The 25747-nt window shown below is 39.6% G+C and overlaps 1 protein-coding gene across 2 annotated transcripts in view; it reads left to right on the forward strand.

Annotated features, from left to right (window-relative positions):
• The window catches only part of BZW2 (basic leucine zipper and W2 domains 2), a gene marked incomplete at its 3' end in the record, with an annotated part of 53747 nt that extends 47370 nt beyond the window's left edge, over window positions 1–6377 (forward strand). For both annotated transcript variants that reach the window (XM_084229910.1, XM_084229911.1), the window contains exons 11-12: window positions 5566–5688; window positions 6349–6377. In XM_084229910.1, the coding sequence (XP_084086036.1) occupies window positions 5566–5688; window positions 6349–6377 (152 nt within the window). The remainder of the gene's footprint in view (window positions 1–5565; window positions 5689–6348) is intronic.
• Between the last annotated feature and the right edge of the window lie 19370 nt (window positions 6378–25747).

A 25747-nucleotide genomic window follows, 5' to 3' on the forward strand; every position in this document is an offset into this window, starting at 1 on the left:
CACTTCAGAAAACTGTAGACTAGTAGCCTCAGCATACAATTTTTTGTCATCCTACCAACCAGTATTCTTTTTAAGACATAATTGTTTGCGCCTCATCTGCAGGAGCACCGCATTTTATGACTATAATTGACTCACCAAAGAATAAAAACCTTTGTTATCAGTAATGGCGCCTATGTAGCATATGAACTGTTAAAATCTTTCTTCACATTTCTCATTTTTACCATTAATGTCAACCGACATCCTTCCCCATTATACTCCTTTTACCTACTTAGTGGTACCAACAATTATTTCCTATTCAGGCCAAATACTAAGGAATAATTCCCTGAAATTATAAAATTAAGAAAAAAAAAAAAGGCATTAGCTCTTCATTCAGCAATTAACTGAGCAATCAGTTTTTAAATACCCTTAAGTTAGTAAAGTCTTCGTCAACAAATATGACCAGGCCTAAGGGATCCAAGAAAGGTAAGCATTAACATCGATCTTACTCTGACTCATTTTTGGACATGGAGTCATGAAACATTTTTTTTGTAAATGGAAACCTAAAATATATTACTGAGATGTTAAAACTCAATGTCATTTTCTATGTAATTTTGTAATTTTCTTCAAAATAGTACATGTTGTCTGTTTTTCTGAATGAAATAATTACATTTTCTCCTGAGAACATGAAACCCCTGAGAAATGAATGTTCCATACCACTATTACGAAAACTACTGTTTACTTTCTTGTGTTTTTTGAATTATGGCTTTTACTTTGACCTAATTTCATCAACAAACACTTGTGCACTAGGAGACTTTCCTTATTTGTCTTTATAAGGATTTGCATGCCCTTGTTCTACACTTTGTAAGCTAGAAAGACTTGGTGAACTGAGTATATAAAGCCCTCCTTTCCCAGCTTCAGTACACATTGGAATCACCTGGAGAACTTGCTGAAACACAGAACTCCAAGGATTCTGATTGAGTTAAGACCACAGTTGAATCCAGGAATTCACATTTTAACCAATTTTCAGGTGATACTGTGACTGTTGGTCTGAAAACATTGGTCTGAAGGGTATTAAATGCCAAAAGTGACAAATTCTGTGAAATATATATATGGCTATCTTTAGCATTAATCCCATGTAGACTACATATTTTACAAATATCGAAGCATCTTGCTCTTTTTTCTAGTGATACAGTACCATTTCTTTATTATAAGGAACAGTTTGCTTTAAAGTAGCTTTTATTTTTAAAGATTTATTTATTTATGCATACAAGAACTGGGGTATAAGCCAGAAGTGTGGGGGATGAGAGGATTTACCAGAGACAGAGTGAGGAACAGAACAGACATATCTACTGAAATACTCTATTGAGGGGAGCAGCAGGCAAGTCAGGAGAGGTCTGCTGCACCATGTGGGTTAGCTCCCTGGCGGGGGATCGAACTGGTGCTGCAGTGGCTGGCTATAGTGCTGTGTCTTTAACCCCTGCGCTGCCAAGGAGCCGCTAAAGTAGGTTTTTAAAAATGTAAGGGAAATTGTTTCCCCTTTCACATTTTAATCACACCCACACCATCCCGTATTTCCAGAATTTGAGGAAAACAAAACTTTGACAAGCCTAATGACTTAATTGAATACCATTATTGAAAGTTTTTAAATATATAAACCACTGAGGTCTTTATATTTCTAAGGCAGGAAAGAAAAATTGCAAATCCATCACTAATTTTCACTTTTTTTTTAAAGATTTATTTATGCATACGAGAACTGGGGTACAGGCCAGACGTATGGGGGGGTGAGAGGATTCACCAGAGACAGATTTGGGTGCAGAACAGGCAGATCCACCAAAACATACTGCTGAGGGGAGCAGCGGGTGAGTCAGGAGAGGTCTGCTGCTCCATGTGGGCAGCTTCCCGGCCGGGCATCGAACTCATGCTGCAGTGGCTACAGACAGCTCCATAGGTTGCGTCTTAACCCCTTGCGCCACCAGGGATGCCCACATTTTTCACTTCAAAAATAATTTCTCTTTCTGAAGATAAATATCATAGTCTCAGCATCGATGTTTAAAAAATTTAATGTGACCTGTCCCAAGTACTGTTAGTATCTTTATCATGGGTTTTTACTTTGTAGAAATGTCTCAATTTCTCAGGTTAAAAAAGTTTCTTGTTCTCATTCTATAAAAAGGTGAACAGCTATCATATGTCCAGCATTCTCAAGGCAAGTTATTTTTTGTTTGTCTCTCTATGTGACTTCCCTCTCTAGTAAAAATTACTGAATTTCCTATGTTCCAAGTAACATGGTTTTCAACTTAAATACCTAAAGCTTTGTATTGATCAGACCACTTTTACAAGATTGACACTTTGATCCTCATGCAAACCCAAATTTTGTTATTACTCTGCAAACTGAGATATGTTTCATTTTCCTCATCAAGTTAATGAATGTGTTCACTATATACTTATTGACTGCATTCTAGATTGCAGGTCTTTTGTTAAGTGATGGAAATGAGATGATCAAAATAGTCTTTGACTTCCTGAACTACAGTAATATCAATTGCTTAAAAAAATAGTTTCATTCAGAGGGTGATAAGAAGTGGGTAGGATGACAGCAGATTGAGAGCTGATTGAGAGCTGAAGCTAATTTGGAGAGGCGAAAGAGAAGGCTCTCAAAGGACACCAGTGTTTCACCAGAGATGATGAGGAAGTGGATCAGGTAGAAATGAGAAAAATAGGGCCAGGGGTTAAATAGCAGCAGTATGAAGCTATCCACAGCCACTGCAGTGCAAGTTCGATCCCAGCCAGCCAGGAAGCTACCCACATGGCACAGCAGACCTCTCCTGTCTTGCCTGCTGTTCCTCTCATCAGTGTATTTCAGTCAATCTACCTGTTCTGCTCCCCACTATTGTCTCTGGTGAATCCTCTTACCTCCCTCACCTCTGGCCTGCACCCTAGCTCTTATATGCATAAATAAATAAAACTTTTTAAAAAATGAGAAAATATATTTTAATCTGAGGGAAGTCTGTGTGCAATTGTAGAGTGTTTTCCTTCCTTACTGTACTTTTTCTGATAATCTATATACCTAGTAGGCTTTTTTAGAAAATTCCAACAAGTACTTCATTGGTTCTTAATTTTTATTAACTCCTCTCCCTTTTCCTTAGTGGAAAAAAATTTCTCCCTCTCTGGTTCCTTAAGGAGTTCCTTCCTTCATTGATTAGATTTGTCAGCAAGCAAAATTTGAGGTCTTAAACTTTCTTTTTTAAGATTTATTTATTTATGCACACAAGAACTATGGTACAGGCCAGAGGTGTGGGGAGTGAGAGGATACACCAGAGACAGAGTGGGGAACAGAACAGGTGGATTGACTGAAAACACTGCTGAGGGGAGCAGTGGGTGAGTCAGGAGAGGTCCGCTGCGCCATGTGGGCCGCTCCCTGGCTGGCTGGGAATTGAACTCATGCTGCAGTAGCCACGGACAGCTTCTTAGGTTGCACCTCAACCCACTGCACCACCAGGGAGGCCCCTGAGGTCTTAAACTTTTTAAAAGTTTCCCTATGCTGTTGTTCCAGTCCCTTCTTACTATTTATTTTCTGGCACTTGAAACTTGATCTTGCAGCAAGTAGTTATTACTAAATTAGGATCTTTTGAGAACTTATCTTTGCACTTGTGTCTGATTTTCAGTAGGCAATGCATGGGATGCATTTTACCTATCATCTAGGTACCTTCTCACAGGTGTGGTCACTGACAAGAGTTTCGGTAGTTGCAGTTCCTCCTTCAGCCTCTGTGGGGCAATAAAACACAAGAATAAGCTTTTAACCTTCAGAAGGAATACCTCAGACAAATATTACCACTAATGTACGTTATTAAGTTGAAGAGAAAAATAGAATTTCTTTCCACATTTTTCATATTTTTAATTCTGCTTTTTGTTTAATAGCAATAAGCATAGTTCTCTAGTACAATACATATGATTTATAAGCCAAAACCTATAATATGTTGGGTATACATGCTCAGAATTGTCTTACTACAAAACAGGTAGGAAATTAGTACTATAAATCACAAGTGTCTTAAGGAAAAATTATACAAAAGGAATTTCTAAAACCATATTTAAGTTAGTGTTTTTGCATTTTTCTGCAAAGTAGACTTGTAGTCACTTCCTCAGGTTGTATAACTCCTTGGGCCTCAGCTCAGCAAAAACTGGGCTTTGATAGTGAGTGGTAAAGTTGCTTTATAATTTTGAGTGGAAAATGTGGCTTTGATAGTGAGTGGTAAAGTTGCTTTATAATTTTGAGTGGAAAATGTGGCACTGGAAGCAGAAATGGCAAAGATTAGAAGCTAAGAGTAACTCTATAAGAATTCTAATTATAAAAAAAGAATCCTAATTATAACTTCTATGTCCAGTCCTTACAAATTAATAAATTTTCCTTTGGTTACAAAACATAGTGTTAAAAATAAAATTTTTAAACCTTCTGTTTTCTAAAACCAACAGTGTATGTTTTAATTCCATTTCTTTAGTTGAAACCAAGAACCAAATACTAATTTTTTAAAAAGGAAGAAAAACAAGGTTTTGATTAGGAAAAAAGGTCAGTGATGTTTCAAATGAAAACTGTGCCAACTCATTTTATTTTCATAAGTCAAAATTATTTTAACTGCAAACACGTCATAGGGTGACTTATCAGTAGTTATAATGTACTGGGCAGGCGTAGGGACAATAATAGGTCCTATTTATCTGTTTTCCATCTCATTTCCTACTCTGGAATCCCAAAAGACTTCCCACTGGAACATTGGCAGAGTACATGGGCTATTATTTTCATATTCCCTGTACTAGATTTCCTATTAAATACTCTAAGTTTATAATAATTTGTGGGTGTCAAAGCACATTTGTGGAATTTAGAATTTTATATAATAGTTAATGGATAGCACTTTTTGTTAGAACCCTGTAGGGAATCTACAGTGTCACATTTTTTTTCTTTGGATATAGTACAAGGAAATATTATTCTTGTAATTTAAGATATTAGGCTCTAGGAAAATAAATTAGCGTTTCAATGATAGAGTGAGTGTAGAACTTTGGATTATTTGTTTATTGATTACATGGTGCACCCAGGAAGTTCATTTTTATATCTGCTTGTTAACATTGTAACCTATGTACATTTTTTCATTTACCTTCTTTTTTTGCTAAAAAAAGATAATTTCTCTTAAAAGACAGTCATTTAAGGTTGCTGTTTAATAAAGACACATTTGAAATTGGCAGGTTACAGAGTGTTCTGAAACACTGGAATTGCTGATTCATTTACAAAATGACAAAATAACCCAATTTCCTGTTAGCAAAATAGCACTATCAGAGATTCCCAATTTCCATCAGTGACTTGTTTATAGGTTTGCATTATATTATGCCCGATGAGATGTATATCATCACCATATTTAAGTTTTTACTAAGTTAACTGCTGATACATAATACTGTGTTCTATATTGGAATGAGTGTGTGGTTCCTGTCTTCTAATAAGCTTCCGATATCTAAAATGATTGATATCCATTAAACTATGAGACATGAAGTTGCTTTAAAACATGACATCTATGGAATAACTTTGTAATCTTCTGTTTGAAATTTCAGCTGATGTGCTAAGTGAAGAAGCAATATTGAAGTGGTACAAAGAAGCACATGTTGCCAAAGGCAAAAGTGTTTTTCTTGACCAGATGAAGAAGTTTGTTGAGTGGTTACAAAATGCTGAGGAAGGTATGATTCCATTTAACAGTTAACAAATACTGCCTCATTATAATGCAAGATAAACTTGCCTTATACAGATTTTTCTTGCCTTCCTGAAACTCAAATTCTTGAGGTATCCTCCACATCAAACATTTTGCTACATCTTAGCCTTCCTTTTGGAATACAGGCAATGAAAATTCCCATATGATAAACAACAAAACCAAACCTCTGAAATTATGCACTCTGTTGGAGGACAAAGAGGAACAAATAATCACCAGATGTGAAATGAAAAAAAAAAATTGATTTAATTGCACATTGTGACATTCTATGAATTTTTATAGCACCTTTACTAGTTGACTGGTAATTGAAACACAAAGTGAAAGAAAAATAATAAATGAGATTGACTTCAACTAAGCTTGAAAAGTATATTTTAGATGATCAGAAGAATAAAAGTAACTGTGTTCTCTAATAATATTTATGAGTATTTTGTAGTTTTAGAAAGTCATATTTCATTTAAAGGCAAAAAGGTGGAAAAATTTTCTTTGCCCTCCTATGTTGACTCTCTTGCATAGTAAATGGAAACCTAGGGCAAAAATGTCCTTGGAGTGGGGGAAGGAACACTTTCATCATTTTATTTGATGGAGTCATAGAAGAATAAAAAAAAATCCTGACTTTTCTTTTCTCTCCTAGAGTCTGAATCAGAAGGTGAGGAAAATTAGATGCTCAAGCCAGAAGCACAACACCTAGGTCACCACACAACACTTTGGAATGCTGAATCATTTGAGAAGAGAAACTTGGCTTCTGTTTTCACAAAGGAAATAAAGAATAGAATAGGCTTCCCTTGTGCAGAAGGGAAATGGTTTTGTTTTTGTTTTGTTTTTATATGGAGCCCTGAGGCATCAGCTATTATACTTGGGACTCTACCTCTCACTCACTATATGCTAACTTAAAGCCATTCAACAGGAGTCAAATAGAAATCTGAAATTAAGTACTCAACAGACTCCTCTTTTTTAGCTGTATTTTTCAGGTACTGTGTGGTGAACGCCCCACTGGTGTCTATTACAGGGCCACTTTGGTAGTTGTGTACTGCTCGTTATGTGATTTGACAAACCAGTTTTTTTTAAATAAATGGCTTTTTAAAAATCTGGGCTTATGTTCTCAAGCTTTTATTTCTTTACATCACTTCTTACATAGATGGCATTCAGGTTTATGCCCTTTTTTCTATAAGGAATTTTGAATGGTTGTATTTCTTGTCATTTGTAGAAATAATTCTGTTATTTCTCTCATAGGTGATACATTTCAGTTATCTTTGTAGTACAGTAGAAATCAACCTGAAATTATAATTACATTGGCACGGACCTGATGTGCTACTGTGCACTGATAGGGTGTGGGAAGGGGCTGTGTGAGGTATGAAGACCATGAGAAGAGACTACTCAGGACCATCTTCAAAACTGCCGCCACAGTAGCACATAAATAAATATTAAAATTGTTTCTGGATAGATTAAAAATCTTTACCAAATACTAAAACATTAAAAGTACTAAAAGAAAATGTAGAAAATGTGCTTGTAACCTTGACATGAGGGAAAGCACGACGCAAAACCTAAAGCCAAACAAAAGAAAAAAAAAAACCAATTCAATGGCCTGTCTATAAAAAGCTAAAATGTCTTTCTTAATAAAAGCTACTTAAGGGCCTCCCCCGTGGCACAGCAGTTGAGCATTGGGCTGCGAGGCTGTCCACAGCCTCCGCAGCCATGGTTCGATCCTCAGCCGTGACGAGGGTCCCACATGGCACGCAGACCTCTCCTGCCGTGCCCGCTGCTCCCCTCAGCAGTGTGTTTCATCAGTCTGCCTGTTCTGTTTCCCACTCTGTCTCCGGTGAATTTTCTCACCCTCCCGTGCTTTTTGACTGTACCCAGTGCTTGTATAAAATAAATAAATAAATCTTTTAAAAAAAAGAGGACTTTCAATTAAAAAAAATAAAATAAAATAATAAAAGCTACATAGGTAAACACTATGCACGGGGGAGCAGTGGAGCCTCAACAGATAAAGAGAAAATATTTTTGATAAAGATAATAAAGAATTAGCATCAACATAATGTAAAAAAAATCTGTAAATCAACAAGGAAAATAATTCAAGAATGCAAAGCATATACTCACTTCATATGAGCAATCAACATGTAAAGATACTCTACGATTTGAAAATGTGTAAAAAATTAGATAAAATGTTTTACTCATGGGGTTGGGAAAAATTACTAAAACGATGATGCAAAAAAAAGTGGGTTTTCCTTTTCTATGGTTTTAGGAGTTAATTTGGCAGGAAATGCTATTATGAAAGAGTTGTTCACAATATGTAAAAGATCGGAAGTGAAAGTTAAAAGGAATGTATTTTTCCAAAATGAAAGTTAAGTGTATACATCTATAACATAGCTTTATAAATACATTGGAGTAAGGTCTTTAATTGTAAATGTTATTGCTGTTTAAGCCTTGGGCAGGACTGGGAGGAGAGTTTTCTTTTTTTATTCTTTCTAACATACTTGAATTTCTTTAGAAATAGCTTATAATTTTTTAAATTAATGCATGTTTATTTGGGAAAATATAAAAGCTTTTGGAAGAAACTAAGCATTATATAGTATTCTGTCATAGGTAAGCACTCATGTTATATTTTTACAAATAGGATTTTGCTTAATTCTTTTAAAGATTACAATCCATTCAGTATCAGTTTTATATCCTACTCTTTATTAAAATAGTCTTCTATAACATTATACCAGATCAATAATTAGTCTTCGAAACCATGAGTTTACAATGTATACAATTGTTCTTGGTATGGATGGGGCATTATTTATTACTCTGTTATTCAATATAAGGTATTTTGTAAATTTTTGCTTTTAAAAAATAACTTCAAAATTTTCTTACATAAATCTTTGGTGATTTAGGAAAAATAGAAATTTGGGTCAAAGGATTTGACTAATACTTACAATGTGGTCTGTCTGAATTTGCATTTATACATTTGAATGCATTTTGCACACATTGTGGGCATAGTTCACAGTAATTTTTCAGTAAGATGAAAGTTTAAAGTAATAGAATTAAGCAAATCCAATTTGTATAATTGTAGGGGTGAGGGTAATGAAAATTCCATTTCAAGTCAAGATAGCGCCAGCAGTTTGGAAACAAGGCAGTTTCCTACATGGCTATAGAATCATCTGGTTTGAGTTGGTGTCCACAGCTCAGCTAAGTCAGGGTCCCTGACCTCACTCTCAGCTGATAGCAGCTCTGCTCTCTGTACATCTGAGGAAGATGTACATCTCTGTACATCTTCAAGCTGATAGCAGAGCTGATAGCAGCTCTGCTCTCTGTACATCTGAGGAAGATGTACATCTCTGTACATCTTCAAGGGAAGATCCCCTACATTGCTATGTCCCTTTGCTTGTGCTATAGATGAAAGTAAAATGTCTCTTCTTTGCAAAACACTTTTTAAAGCTTGTCTTTGTGTATATTCAGTATCTTTACACCTTGGTTGTTTACGTGTGTGTTTAACTACTTATTGATTTATAATAAAGAGAATGTGTGGTCTGCAGCTTGAATAGAAACTGAGCAAAGGGCCTCCCCTGGCGGCGCAGGTGGTTGAGCACAGCGCTGTGAAGCTGTCCTCAGCCTCTGCAGTGCCGGTTGGATCCCAGCTGGCTGGAGAGGGTACCACTTGGCGCGGCAGATCTCTGGTGAATCCTCTCGCACTCCCGCACCTCTGGCCAGTACCCCAGTTCTTGTATGCATAAATAAATAAATCTTTAAAAAAATTCAATCCGGTTACTATGACATAAATTGTACTTCTGCTGTGCAAGCGGAGGAGCAGAGAGATGAATTTAGAATTTATTGGCTTGAGCTGGATATACCATTCTGCCATTAATTAGCTGTTTAATTAGTGGATCATTTAGCTGTTGGTATTTACTTTGCTTAATTGTAAAATAAGGGCCTGGCAAGATCAGTCCTTAAAATGATCCTTCACAGTTCACATCACAGTTACATGCAAAACACTGTTTTCATTGGATTCTTAGAGTAGACTGTGATCTAAAAAAAGACTGGATTGCTGTCTCTCTGACTTCAGCATGTATGGGGATCATCCAAAGTACTTAAAATTGATAGCTGGCCATCTCTCCTACCCAGCCCCCACACAAGTTCCTGAGTTTTTGACTCAGTAGGTCAAGGACAAATTCTCCAGTGAAATTTGATTCTTCTGGCTGAGGACCATACAACTGTGTGGTCCAAAGGTTACTAAGGTCCCTTTTGCTGACTCTCTGCAGCCCTTTATGGCTTCAGTAAAGAAAGTGGGTTGTGTTTTGCTCAACTCTGTCATTCGGTATGTAACATAGCTTGGCAGGAAACTAGTGTTTGAAAATGTTCGAATAAATAAATAAGAAAATATGCACAAAGAATACCTTTTTCAAAGGTTGACCATAAATTCATCCTAACGTGTTTCTATATCTTTAAAAAGTTCATCATTGAGACCACAGCCTGATGGCTGCTTATTGAGAGTTTGGATTCATGCACTAAATAGAAATGCATCATTTTGATTGTGTCATTCTTGAAACGGAACCAATAAAATGTGGGCCCATAGTTTATAAAATGATTCCTGCACCATACCTTACATGCCTCCAAAAGAAGCAAATATTTTGCTTGTAAGGATTGTCTAGCAGGACTCTAACAGCGAATTGTGGGTATTGACCACAGAATATAGACCTACTATGAGCCCCTGTGCCCCCATCCTAGAATAGGTCTTAGGAAGCTAGAATATCACTTAGAGCACTAGTTCTCATTCTTCAGTGTGCATCAGAATCCCCTGGAGGGTATGTGGATTATGGGTTACTGACCACAGCCCAGAGTTTCTCAATATACTGGTGGTGGGACCTGAGGATTTATTTTTAACAAGTTTCTTACAACAGAAAAAAAAAAACGCTTTGAGAAAATCCTGGCACTTTCTTAGCATTCTCTTTCCCCTTTAACAGGACAATCCAAATGTCCTCAAAGTGCAGACCTCAGACCATCAGCATCAGCAGGGAGCTAGTTAGAAATGCAAATACTCAAGATGAGGGCCAGACTCCTAAATCAAGACCTCTGGGACTGACCTGGCAATCCACTGGAACAAGTTCTCCTAGTGACTCTGATGCTTAGGCTCAAGAACCACTGGCATAACCTCCACTTCAGTGTCAGACCATCCTTGGAACACATCCCTGAAGAGATGGACAATGAGAACAGAGGTACAGGATAAAGAATTAGTGAGATAGTAGATTTCACTTTTTTGGAAGGCTAATCAGAGACTGGGAAACATCTGTGGTTGCTAGATGAACTGGCACCCTTCTGCAGTTTTTTCCTTCATATAAGAGGATTGAAGATGTTCATGCCCTGTAGTTACATGACTCAGATCAAGCTATAAAAGGAGCTGGTAGTTGATTAGGAGCTCCTTCTTAAGAGCATGGAACACCTTCTAAGAGTAATAAATCTTCTAACCACTGCTATTTTTTATCTTCTGGATGAGCATCTAAATTCAAATGTATTTTTTTTTCTCTTTTCCAGTATGTTCAGCAACAAGCACAACAGCAGTTCTCAAAGTTACATAGCAGCTTTTCTTCTTAATTCAGTGGAATCTGGAAGATGAGTCTTCTCAACAAATGTGAAGAAAAACTTTTGGAAAACAGAGAGGAACATGGGGCAACTTAGGGGTGAAAGATGAATTTTATGTGTATATGCATATAGGAGGCTAGATAGGAGGTTTACATTTATTTAGGTAGCTAGGTTGTAACAAAAGTTAAAATTTTGATGTAGTTTTAATGACTGGGATAACATAACAGATGAAATATGGGATGGGGGGGCAAATGTTAAAAGTTTTTCCATTGGGGCCTCCCTGGTGGCGCAGGGGTTGAGATGCAAACTATGAAGCGATCCGAGGCCACTGTAGTGTGAGTTCGATCCCTGGCCAGCCTGGGAGCAACGCATATGGCACAGCAGACCTCTCCTGACTCTCCCGCTGCTCCCTTCAGCAGTGTACTTTGGTCAATCTGCCTGTTCTGCTCCCCACTCTGTCTCTGGTGAATCCTCTCACCCCCGACACCTCTGGCCTATATCCCAGCTCTTGTATGCATAAATAAATCTTTAAAAAAAAAAGTTTTAAAGATTTATTTATGCATATTTACAAGGGTCGTGTCTTTATCACGAATTGGTCGATTTTTTATTATTTTTTTAAAGATTTATTTTGTTATGCATGCAAGAGCTGGGATACAGGCCAGAGATGCGGGGGATGAGAAGATCCACCAGAGACAAAGTGGGGAACAGAACAGGCAAACTGACTGAAATACACTGCTGAGGGGAGCAGCGGGCGAGGCAGGAGAGGTCTGCTGTGCCATGTGGGTTTCTCCCTGGCTGGGTGGGGGATTGAACTCGTGCTGAGAGGCTGCAGATTGCTTCATAGTGCTCCTTGCGCCATCAAGGAGGCCCCGATTTTTTATTATTAACTGTAGTAATAATCATTGTCTCAAAGTCCACTTTTTAGTATGGTATGGTATATGAATTGTACAGCCATTCCACCCTTTTTAGAACTACGGTTTGTATGATACATCTCTTTTCATCCACGTATTTTCAACCTGTGTCTTTGTTTAACATATGACTCCTGTAAAGAGCGCATAGCTGATTCTTTCTAAAAAAAAAAAAAAAAATCCATTCTGATAATTTCTGCTTTTAAATGGTGTGTTTTGTCTCTTATTGATGTAGTTGGATTTAAGTCTACCTTTTTTTTTTCCTTTTTGTCTCCTTGGGTTTTTATGCAGCCTGCCCCTCATTCCCTGCCTTCTTTTAGGATTAATTGCATAATTTCAGGATTCCATTTTAATTCAGCTATTGTTTTCAGTTATACATCTTTTCAATGATTTCTCTAAGAAATTACAGTGAATAATCTTATACTTTGTCTAGTTAATGATAATATTGTAATACTGTGTATAAAACATGAGCAGCATGTAACCCTATATGCCTATTTACCCTCTCCCCTGGCTCCATTTTTATGTAATAATTTCCATATATATTCCATCTATAAACATTAGACACCTCAGAATACAGTATTACTTTTTGTCTTAAACAGTTCTGTGAATTTTTCTTAATTAAAGAAAAACTGTTTTATGCCTGTCCCTTTTTTTTTTTTTTACCATTTCTGGTATTCCCCTTCCTCAAGACCTGAGTTTTCATTTGGTAACATTTCTCCTAATTCTGAAACAAAAACAAAAAGCCCTATTTTTAGAATTTCCAGTAGTGTAGATTTCCTGAGAAACTATTGTTGCTTTTATTTCAAAATGTCTTTTTTTTTTTTGTGCTTTCATCATCAAAGCATGTTTTCACTGGATGTAGTGTCCTGAGTTTATAACTTTCATCTTTCAATACTTTAAAGATCTTGTTCCCTTGTACTCGGTCTTCCTTTTTTTTTTTTTTTTTTTTTTGATGAGCGGTCAGAGGCACTATCTTTGTTTCAAACCAAGCCAGGTTTAAAGTGATATCTATATTTTCAAGTTAGGGGAGACACTCTCACCTAAAGCCCTTCTCTTTCTCTAAATGTTAATTCCCCTTCCTTGTTTACCCTGATTTTTCCTCACTTTGCCTTTAAGTAGCTTTTGTTTTTCTTAAGTTGTTTGTAGAGTTTGTATGTTTGCTATCTATAGGGAGTTTGGTCTTGTAGAAATTACTCTGCCACTACAGAAGCAGGATCTTGAACAATGAATTCTCAGGAATCTGATTGACCAGTCCACCATTCCAGCTTGCATGGCTAGCCACACAATCCCTATTACCTATGCTTCTTCACTTATATAAGTGTTCATTAGATAATAATCATTTTTCAACTCTGCTATTGTTTTTGAAGATTTATTTATTTATGCATACAAGAGCTGGGGTGCATACAAGTTCAGAGGTGCGGGGGTGAGAGAATTCACCAGAGACAGAGTGGGGAGCAGAACAGGTGAATCTACTGAAATACACTGCTGAGGGGAGCAGCGGGTGACAGGAGAGATCTGTCTGCTGCACCATATGGGTAGCTCCCTGGCTGGGGATGGAACTCGAGCACCAGTGGCTGCAGATAGCTTCATAGAGCTGAGGCTTAACCCCTTGCACCACCACCAAGGCCCCTAAACTCTATTAATCCCATTAAAAATCTTAAAGAAAATCTTTAGCTTTCACACCAAAATAAGTTTAAGAACAATTTATCATGATTTTGTTAATGATTTAAAGTAGGGTTCGATTTGCCCTTAAACTGAAAAGAAATCTAAGAGATGGCAAAAGAGAGCCTATGTCTGCTATGAACTTGACATCTGACTCCCCCACACTTAAACAATAACTCACAATGGACACCACGCCAAGATCCTAGTCTGAGATACGGGTGAAAGGCAATTTGATTACTCACAGCTCCAAAGAGAAGGCTCTGGTTCCAGAAATTCTCCATCTCAGATTGCCATCACTATCAGGTATTATTAGCAACCTTGGCAGAAGCAAGAAAAACTTGAACTACAATATGACCCCCTGATCATCTCTGGGGTGCTTGTGCTAATGGGTTGTCACCCTATGTAGTTTCACTGTGGTACATGTCCAGGTGGCAGAACACCTATTGCGTCCATCAGGTGTCAAAGAGGAGCAGTGAGTACACATGCCACTCTGTTCATTATCTGTCAGAACCATGGGCATACCCTAAATTTCACTCACTTCGGGAGCCCTAGAGGCAACTTTGTAGCCTGGAGACAAGACTGGGGACTGCAATCACTCCAAAGCCCACCTGTTCACCAAGGAGCTACAGAAATCCTATTGCATTCAATAACTGAGTTTTCCTTTTTTATGATTATTACATGGGTTTTAAAACTTTGTTTTTATTATCATCCTAATTATTCTCCTGTGAGCTAGTAAAACTTGAAGAACTTCAAATTCCTGTGGACTTTAAGTGAGTATTCAGAATATTCTCATCACCTTCTTAACCTTTGATCTCATCATAGACCACACTTACTGCCCGTTTTCTATAAAAAGGCTGATGGGTACAAACCCAGAGAAGACATACTGTGTTTTGAATTTACCCTGAGTTGTTGGTGCCAATGGACCCAAATATGTAAAATGTTTCTTCCCAGTTCTTGCTACATCATTTGTGAATACTCCACAAGGTACATAAATAATTGAGCAGGGATTTTAATTACGACTTGTAGTGAAAGCTGCTTTATGCTAAATTAAATGCCTATTCTTTGTCAAATGCTAAAATATATTGCTCACATTAATAAGGGATGTCAGAGGAGTATAGGGGACAATTGAGTACTCACTGAACAAAGTTGGAACAATTTGAGCCACATGCTAAATAAAGCTGTGTTGGATTATACCTAAACTATAAAATAAATAACCATGAGTCTATGCAATACATAGAAACAATTGAATAAAATGATAAATGGGGGGAAAGAGACTAATCTCCCAAGTAGAATTCTTTTTGTTTTTAAGATTTATTTTATTTATGCATACAAGAACTGGGGTACAGACCAGAGGTGCGGGGGGAGGGGAGGTAAGAAGACCCACCAGAGACAGAGTGGGGAACAGAACAGGCAGAGTGACTGAAATACACTGCTGAGGAGAGCGCAGCCGAGACAGGAGAGGTCTGCTACATCATGTGGGTAGCTCCCTGTCGCTGGCCTGGGGATCGAACTAGAGCTTCAGAGGCTGCACAGTGCTGCCCTTAACCCCTTCTGCCACCAGGGAGGCCCCCAAGTAGAATTCTAAATGATTTATGTAGATACCACACTTTCAAGGAAGTAGAAAATAGCTCCCCTCACCTAAGCATGGGCTGCTTTTTTACAGTATAGAAATGTGCTATATAGTATAGTAATGTGCTATATAGTATGTGCTATATAGTGCTATATAGTATATAGTATATAGTAAATTACTATATAGTAAATGTGCTATATAGTATACTATATATATAGTATAGTATAGATTATAGTAAATTGTAAATGCTATCCATGTCCTCTATGTATGAACACTTCCATGGACACTTAAAAGTGGACTAATATAAAGTACAGATTTACAAAAAATTATGTACCAGAAGATATCTCTTATGTGTCAGAAATATAATTGGAAGACCTTCTTGGGTAGCTAGGAAAAACATTTGATAAACACTACTCCTTTATTTTCTTGGGTGAAATCTGGACATACCATCGATTTAAATTTGTTAACGACTTGTAGAATTTTTTTCAGCACATATATACACTTAAAATCCAATGGAGGGCTTCCCTGGTGGCGCAGGGACTAAAGACAGCACTATCAAACTATCACCAGCCACTGCATCATGAGTTCGATACCCGTCTTGGCCATGGAGCAACCCTGCATGGCGCAGCGGACCTCTCCTGCCTTGCCCATCGCTCCCCTCAGCAGAGTATTTCAGTTAGTCTGCCTGTTCTGCTCCCTACTCTCTCTGGTGAATCCTCTCACCTCCTGCACCTCTAGCTTACACCCCAGTTTTTGTATGCATAAATAAATAAATAAATCTTAAAAAAAATAAGGGCCTCCCTGGTGGCGCAAGGGGTTAAGACGCAACCTATGGAGTTGTTCGCAGCCACTGCAGCACAAGTTTGATTCCTGGCAAGGGAGCTACCTACATGACACAGCAGACCTCTCCTGCCTCGCCCACTGCTCCCCTCAGCAGTGTATTTCAGTCAGTCTGCCTGTTCTGTTCCCCACTCTGTCTCTGGTGAATCCTCTCACTCCCCACACCTCTGGCCTGTACCCCAGTTCTTGGATGTATAAATAAATAAATCTTAAAAAAAAAACCAATGGAAATATAGATTAAATATACAATATATTCAGATATTTATTTTTTTTTTTAAAGATTTATTTATTTATTTATTTATTTATTTATTTATTTATTTATTTATACAAGCACTGGGTACAGTCAGAAGCGCGGGAGGGTGAAAGAATTCACCAGAGCCAGAGCGGGGAGCAGAACAGGCAGACGGACCGAAGTACACTGCTGAGGGGAACAGCGGGCGGCAGGAGAGGTCTGCGCGCCATGTGGGACCCTCCTCTGGTGGCCGGGGAGCAGCCGGGGATCGAACCAGCGCTGCAGAGGCCGCGGGCAGCTTCGCAACCCAGCGCCCAACCGCTGCGCCACCGGGGAGGCCCCAGATATTTATTTTAAAATGATGTTTACTATTTTATGATCACAAAACTAAAAAGCTGCATATTGGCCTTCTTTAACATTCTTAATACATATGGTTTGTAAAATAGGCCACACATTCAAGAACTATTGCTACATGTAATGTCTTTAAAACTCAAATTGGAATCATGAGCCAAAGAGTTAGTATTTGCAAATAAGTCATTTAATATAATTGTACCTCTCAAACTTAGTATCTCATGAATTTCTCTCAATTTGTATTTCTGTATGCGGTAACATTGCTGGATAAAAAAAAATTGAATTTCATGTAGGAAAAAAATGATAACATTAGGTAGTAGAGGAAAATACTGAAAGTTGGGAGGGCAGTTATCGTGATGTATGAAAACATACAGAAACGATTCTTTTTTTTTTTTAAGATTTTATTTATTTATACAAGCACTGGGTACAGTCAAAAAGTGCAGGAGGGTGAGAGAATTCACCAGAGCCAGAGCGGGGAACAGAACAGAGAGAGTGACGAAGTATACTGCTGAGGGGAGCAGCGGGCTGCAGGAGAGGTCTGCGCGCCATGTGGGACCCTTGCCGGTGGCCGTGGCCGGTGGCCTGGGATCAAACCGGCGCTGCAGAGGCTGCGGGCAGCTTCGCAGCCCAGCAATCAATCGCTGAGCCACCAGGGGAGGCCCAGAAACTATTCTATTGTATCAACTCAACAAAAGACTGAAAGCTTGTTTAATTCTAATCAAGTTGTCCAAAACTTTCAGAACTCACTGCAATAGAGGATGTTCTCCAACTCTCTCCCTCTGCAGAGCAGCAGCCTTCCCGCCTGCCTGTGACCTGTCAAGGCCACCTGCACGCAACCATGCAGGCCTCTCTTTGCAAACCTGTCCTTTCTGGGGCAGCTCTTCCTATGTCTGTGCAAGTGTACTTTACTTTCCTGTCCCTTTTTCCTAATAAACCTGCCCTTTAAATATAAATAAATAAATAAATAAATAAATAAATAAATAAATAAATAAATAAATAAATAAATAGGATAGGGCCTCTCCGGTGGCGCAGCAGGTTGAGTGCAGTGCTGTGAAGCTGTCAGCAGCCTCAGCTGCGCCAGTTCGATTCCAGGCCAGCCAGGGAGAAACCCACATGGTGAGACAGAGAGGTCTGTCTCTGCTCCCCTCAGCAGTGTTTTCCTCAGTCCTAGTTCTTTTATAAATAGATAAATCTTAAAAAAAAGGACATTATCATAAACACACTGATAACAGTAAATAAAAGAATGGTGTGATGTGACGTAATAATCACTACACTACAGAAATAGAGTAAAATAAAAGACGGGTACAAAAAAGAAAGGGAAATAAATCTTTTGTCTATGCTCAATAAATTAAAAAAAGTGAAAAATGTCTTTTTTTTGTTTATACCTTTATGCCTTTATACTTTACCTGTTTATCAGTAAGGATACTAAAAAAAAACAGATACTCAGATTGTTCACGGAGACCTTGGAGGAACAAGAATGCCTGGATGGCTGTTGTATTTGTTGCTTACAGCTACTTCATGATCAGAATTTCATTCTCTAGGACTCCTCCTGGGACCAGAAAATCACTGCAATCTGTGAGTGATTCTATGGGTTGACTGTCCTGAGATTGCTTCTTGTTCAATATTTGGTGCCAGGCAGTGCTAAATACATGAGATCTACAGTAGATGACTGAACTTGTGACATCAGATACCCAGAAGGATGAGAGCTATGAGAACTTCTGATGAGTAATACTTTTGTAAGTCTTCATCAATTTCCTTGGTGAGTCTAGTTAACTGTGTCAATGCCAAGTACTGCTAACAGAAACACAAGAAATTATGCTTGTGCTCTCTTCCTACTTCTAAGTACTGTGATCTCACTGTTTTGTTTTGTTTTGTTTTACTAATTGCCATTAAAAAAAAGTAGATTGATGATTAGATGTCTGGGGTGACTGCAAATAAAGGAGTAGATTGTTCTTTTATGATTTTAATATCTGGCACATGTCTTTGGGCCAGAAAAAGACTGACAGAAACATTATATTTTTCTGAGAGTAGCCTCTAAAGCAAAATGATTCAACTATCCAAATTAAATAGACACTTTAATTAAATAGTTAATATAGTACTGGAGGAACTTTAGAAATTTCTGTGTGGTAAAAGGCAAGGGTGATTCTGAACCACAGAGTTTCTCAAGAAATATTGATATTGTTGGATGAGGGGATGGAATTGCTGAGGTATTTTAGTGATAGGAAATCTGTGGTTCAACTGGTGTTATGGGTGACTTGGGTAATATGCTAACTCTGTCCTGTTCTCTCATTGTTGATGGGCCCCTTGTCACCTGAGCCTCATCTCTACTTTAGAATAATGTCACAGCAATTCACCAGGACCCATAGGCAAAAGCATGCTTTCATCAAAAAAAAGAAAAGAAAAAGACAATCTATCAAACATAGACTAGGTAAAAGAACACAAATTATTAGCAATTTTAGTGCTACCCTGTCCCAGATAAGATCCCATCTAAAGTATCTATATGGGGCTTCCCTGTTGGCACAGGGGTTAAAGACTGAGCTATCAAGGTATCACCAGCCACTGCAGCATTAGTTTCGTCCCTGGCCGGCAGGCCAAGGAGCAACCCACAAGGCGCAGCAGACCTCTCCTGTCTCACCCACTGCTCCCCTCAGCAGTGTGTTTCAGTACATCTGCCTGTTCTGCTCCCCACTCTCTCTGGTGTATCGTCGCACCCCACCCCACCCCTACACACCTCTGGCTTACACCCCAGTTCTTGTATGCATAAATAAATAAATCTTTTTTTAAAAAGTTCTATAAACTTGATTTCATCATCCTCCACCCCTCTGTGTAAGAGTCACATTTAGACACATGAATGCTCAACAATTTTCTAGCATCAAAGGAATCCCCTGGGCACTACTACCATGGGAGAGGAAGCTCCCATTCTCATCTTTGATCAACAAATATTTCATGTTTGACCGCTATTAGACCCAGCATTGCGATATGTGGAAAGCATTTAGTACTAACAAGATAGACCTAGTCTGTGACTATATAGAACTTATGTTCTACTGCGAAAGAAAAATACCAAAATACACAAATATTTAATGACAATTGTTGAATATGTCTTAAGGGAACAACACAGAGTTTTAGAGAGTTTTTAAATGGACCTAATTTAAAATGAGGGTGACTTTTAACTTGAGAACTAAGCTGGTTCAAAAACCACCCTGGGACCCAAGTGCACTATGAGGGAGGATGAGTTCCTGGAAAAACAATGGAGACTTGGAGAAGTGGACAGATCTTTTAAAAGTCAAATCAGCAGCACTGATGACTTGTGAGGATGATGGCAGCTTCTGGGAGGATTTAGGTTTCTTGCATGAATCAGTGCGATGTTGTTTATTTGCAGGGATAGAGGTACTTTGGAGGAGAGGGAGAAATATAACACACGAAGTTATGGGTACATAAGCCTGGAGAGAAGTGTGGCTGTGTGGAGAGCATTTAAAACCACAGGGTTTGTAAGAGTCAAGGAATTTTCCCTGTTGCCCCAGGTCACCAGGCATAGGTCACCTTGTACACAAACTTCTTGAGCATAAATAAATCCTAGATGAGATAAGAATTTGACACACTTTCATAGTTTCCCGAAGGTGAGTTTTCTGAAGACTTCTCTGGCTGAAGATAAGGACCAAAAAGATACCAGTTCCAGGAAAAGACATTGCTGAAGTCTATATAATTTGAACAATACTGCATAACTTCATCTCACTTGTCCCCTCTACACAACAGTTTCTTTGGAGACAATAGTTTCTCCCTTTCTTGTCACAAGGAAATTAGTATTTGTTCTTTGTGCACTCCATCTGGGCTGTGTCCTTTATAAGGCGTAGGCACTCATCAAGAGAATGAAACCATTGAGTTGGGTTATAGCAGGAGACTAAGCAGCTCACCCAGGGTAGAGCTCTAGGAAATTCTGGATTTCATTATAATCATCCAGTTAGAAGTGATTGTGTGAGTTTGATTTGATCCTGGACCCAAACCGAAGCGTTTGAATTAAAATATGTGAGGCTGAGATATCAAGTTGAAAAAACTTGATTTTTCAACTTCAAATTGAAAAATTTCCTCAGATAATTTTATTAAAGATTAAGAAGTACTGGCTAAGGGCCTCCCCGGTGTCGCGGCGGTTGAGCACTGGGTTGCGAAGCTGCCCGCAGCCTCTGCAGCACCGGTTCGATCCCCGGCTGCTCCCCGGCCACCGGAGGAGGGTCCCGCATGGCGCACAGACCTCTCCTGCCTGGCCCGCTGCTCCCCTCAGCAGTGTACTTTGGTCCTTCTGCCTGCTCTGTTCCCCACTGGCTCTGGTGAATTCTCTCACCCTCCTGTGCTTCTGACTGTACCCAGTGCTTGTATAAATAATAAATAAATAAATCTTTAAAAAAAAAAAAAAGAATTACTGGCTAAAATGAAGAAAAAAGTAAAATGTTTTCATCCTATCTTACATTTTTACTTGTTCTTGTCAATTTAGTGCTAACATCGCTTAACTGATTAACTTTTCTTCCTCACATCATTCCTCTTGTTTGTATTATCTTTGTGTCTCAGTTCTTAGTTTCCCTATCACCTAGATACAATCTCCTGGGGTCAGAGAATAACAGACTAGTGGCTAGTCTGTCTAGTCCTCTTTTCTCTCTTCCTGCCTCCCTCTTTTATTGATTTACAACACTATATGAGGTGTAGGATCTGTTTTCAGGTGTATGTTACCACACCATACCCACCACCGAGGCACCAAAAATCCTCCATAACAAAATTTTACAATGAAGAAAAACCAAAGGGAGACATTATCAATGGAGCAATTTTGTGGTTAAGGATCTTCTGAAAAATTAATATTCAGAGATCTCCTTAGTGAATGAGTGGTCTCAGATGTGATTACTGAACAAAAGGAATCATGTGAAGAAGAAGAATGTTATTGCAATATCATACATCTCTTCAAATGTAAAGATATCCATGCTGGGTTCCCTTTTACTCATTGTAAGGAATGGGTAGACAGCTTCAGATCTTTTTTTTTTTTAAGATTTATTTTATTTATTTATGCATACAAGAGCTGGGGTGTAGGCCAGAGGTGTGGGGGTGTGTGTGAGAGGATTGACCAGAGACCTAGTGGGGAGCAGAACAGGCAGATCTACTGAAATACACTGCTGAGGGGAGCAGCGGGTGAGACAGGAGAGGTCTGCTGCGCCATGTGGGCCACCTCCCTGACCGGGTATTGAACTAGGGCTGCAGTGGCTGGTAATGGCATGATAGCCCTGACTTTAACCCGTTTTGCCACAAGGGAGGCCCCCCAGCCTCAGATCTTGGCAGGGCTTTACCGTGTCATTTAGACTCCTCAGTCATTGTCAAGACAGGGATAGAAAAATTTCCTGCCTGGCAAACTGCAGATTTGCTGCAATCTGCTGTGGCCAGGCCTTTCTGACACCTCCTCTAAACATTTAAGTATAAATAACAAGTGATGGGAAGTCTTTAATCAGTGAATTAGCATTTCAAAGATCAAAGATAACAGATCTCTGAAGTATCTCAGCAAGTTAGAACTGTCACCTTGCTTTATGGTTCAGATAGCCCTGCAATCCTTCCTTCTTATCTTTTCTTCTTTATTAGCTTTCTCTTCTTGTTTCTCTCTGTTTGTCTCTCTGTCTCTGTCTCTCTCTGTCTCTCCCTGGCACCCACCCCCACACCTCTGTGTTAGGAATGTGTTTGTTCCTTCCCCCAGTGGCTAGTCTGTCTATTCCTCTTCTCTGTGCTTATTCAGCTGTCCTTCCTCCCCAACTTCTCGTTAAATAAATAGTGCTTGAGCTTCAACTTTGCATTAGGCTCTGTGCTAAATTCTGGATTTTTAACAGAAAAATAAAGATCTTTGCCCTCATATATATGTATGATGCTTGCATTTTTTTCTTCCCTAAGTTGTCTGCTTTTTTGACCACCATTAACTGCCTATATGTGACTTCAATTTTTTTTTTTTACTTTAATTGTTAAAAGCTTTTTTATTTTTAGAAGAACTGGGGTATAGGTCAGAGGTGCAGGGGTGAGAGGATTCACCAGAGACAGAGTGGGGAGCAGGACAGGCGGATTGACTGAAATACACTGCTGAAGGGTACAGCAAGCAAGACAGGAGAGGTCTGCTGCTCCATCTATGGCTTAGCTTCTTTGTGCTGGGGATTGAACTCAGGCCTTCATGGTAGCAGATCCAAAGATAGTGACAGAGGATAAGGATAGAAAAGTTTGAAAGGAAGCACCACTAGACCAGAAACCTGGCTCACACAATGCCGGGAGCTGGAGGTGGGAGTAGAAGTGGTTAACATAGTCCTTAAACCACTTATAGGAACTCAAAATCTTTAGGCTCCAAGGCACAGACACAATCAAGGAAGTGTCAGACTGCAGTAAGTGTCATAGGGCAAAGGCCAGAGGGAAAGATAGGGAGGGGCTGCTGTAAATCCTCTGCTCCCTTTCAAATTCTCCATTGTTATCCAAAATCAATAGCAAACTGGCCACTCCACAAAGGAGTGAGCCCCTCCCAAAGAGATTATATCGGTGCAGTCTCTGAACTGGCAAGGGGCAGCAGTCCTCTGCTCTTTTTGCCAATTCTCTCCCTCTGCAGGGCAGCAGCCTTCCTGCTTATGTTAGGGGGGAAAAGGATGTCCTAAAGCTAATTCCATACAGGCTTTGTGGACTCCACCCCCACTCCAGACCAAAGCCAAAAGACACTGGGAACTCCAAATCCCATCACCACCAAAGGGAAGGTGACTGGACCCTGAGGGTGGGGTTAAGCAGCCAGGTTTGGTATAAAACCAGACACGTGGGCTTTGGGGGATTCCCCTTTTTGGCTCCCCGCCAGCTCGCAGGGTCTGGCCAGCTCTGAGAGTGCCTTTGAGTTTCCAGGTTGGCAGATCGAGTAGGACACATGAAACACTTTATTTCCCTATTTTCTCCTTGAGTTGTACATTTCCTCAATTCCTTTTCCCTTGTAAATATACCTTTTATTAACCTTTTGTGTGTGCCAGTAGTGGAATTATTAATGAATAAGTCCCTTTTTAAGCGCACGGGTAAGGACTCACAGCCAGGCAACCTGTTTTATATCGGGGCTGCTCCATAACACTTCCAATGACCTGTACCTGTTGTAGAGCAACCCCGATACAAAACAGGGTGCCTGACTGTGGGTCCTCACCCGAGCGCTTAAAAGGACTTATCAATGCTCTACTGCAGGCACATGCGAAATGTTAATAAAAGGTTTATTTACAAGGGAAGGGGAAATGAGGAAATGTACAGCTCAGAAAGAAAAGTGGGAGACAAAGTTTTAAATGACTCCTACCCGATCCACCGATCTGGAATCCCAAATGGCACTCTGAGAGCTGGCCGCGAGCCAGGAGCCGTGAAGCCAGGAGGCGAGCGATAGCGAACCCCCGAAGGCCCACGTGTTTGGTTTTTTTTTTTTTTTTTTTTTTTTTGTGCTTCTCTGCACTGACCCTCTTAGCTAAACCTTTCCCTTCCAGGGCAGCTCTTTCTGCCCACTTGCATCTATGCAACTGTCCTTATGTTAGGGGGAAAGGATGTCCTGAGCTAATTCCATGCAGGCTTTGTGGACTCCACCCCCACTCCAGACCAAAGCCATCAAGACATTGGGAAAGACAAATCCCGTCACCACCAAAGGGAAGGTGGCTGGGACCTGAGGGTGGAGTTAAGCAGCCAGGTTTGGTATAAAAACCTGACACGTGGGCCTTGGGGGGCTTGCTCTCTCGCTGGCCTCCTGTCTTCACAGCTCCTGGCTCGCGGCCCGCTCTCAGAGTGCCATTTGGGATTCCAGATCGGCGGATCGGGTAGGACGCATTTAAAACTTTGTCTCCCACTTTTCTCCCTGAGTTGTACATTTCCTCATTTCCCCTTCCCTTGTAAATAAACCTTTTATTAACCTTTCGCGTGTGCCTGCAGTAGAGTATTGATAAGTCCTTTTAAGCGCGCAGGTGAGAACTCAAAGCCAGGCAACCCGTTTTGTATTGGGGCTGCCCTGTAACAGTTAGTCTTCTCTTCCTTCTATAATAAACCTGACCTTTTGCTTTTTTTTTGTTTGTTTGTTTTAAAGATTTATTTATTTATGCATACAAGAGCTGGGGTACAGGCCAGAGAGGTGGTGGGGGGTGAGAGGATTCACCAGAGACAGTGTGGGAAACAGAACATAAACCTGCCCTTTTGGATATAACTAATGTCTCTGCGTCGTGGATAAACTTGCCTGGCAAACTCACCACGTGCCGCTGAAAGGAGAGCTCTGGTGAAAACTTTCCCAAAGTGAACCCAAGGACCCTGCTCTCCAAACCCAATAACTCCAAAAACTACTGCACTTGTCAGTTAAATGTATGGAGATCAGTCACATAAAATAGAATAAAGATTATACTTAGCCTCTGTCATTTTAGGTCAAATTTTGCTACTAAAAGAATCCCCGGGCCTCCCTGGAGTACAGGCCAGAGGTGTGGGAGGTGAGAGGATTCACCAGAGACAGAGTGGGGAGCAGAACAGGCGGATTGACAGAAATACACTACTGAAGGGAGCAGCAGGTGAGGCAGGAGAGGTCTGCTGCACCATGTGGATCACCCTCCTGGCAGGGCATGGAACTTGTGCTGCAGTGGTTGCGGACAGTTTCACTGTGCTGCCACCAGGGAGACCCCCCTCCCCCATAATATGTTTCTTAGGAGAAAATTTTGTTAATTCTATTTTCTCAACAATTTATACCATGATATAATAGTCACATTTTAAACATAATTTAATTAATTTTTTTTTAATTTTTTTTTTTATAAAGGCATGCTTTATTTATTTGTTTGCTGGTTTGTTTGTTTGTTTTTGTTTATACATGCACTGGGTACAGTCAGAAGCGCGGGAGGGTGAGAGAATTCACCAGAGCCAGAGCGGGGAG

This window comes from Talpa europaea, assembly GCF_964194135.1.
Source record: "Talpa europaea genome assembly, chromosome: 3".
Classification (NCBI taxonomy): Eukaryota; Metazoa; Chordata; class Mammalia; order Eulipotyphla; family Talpidae; genus Talpa; species Talpa europaea.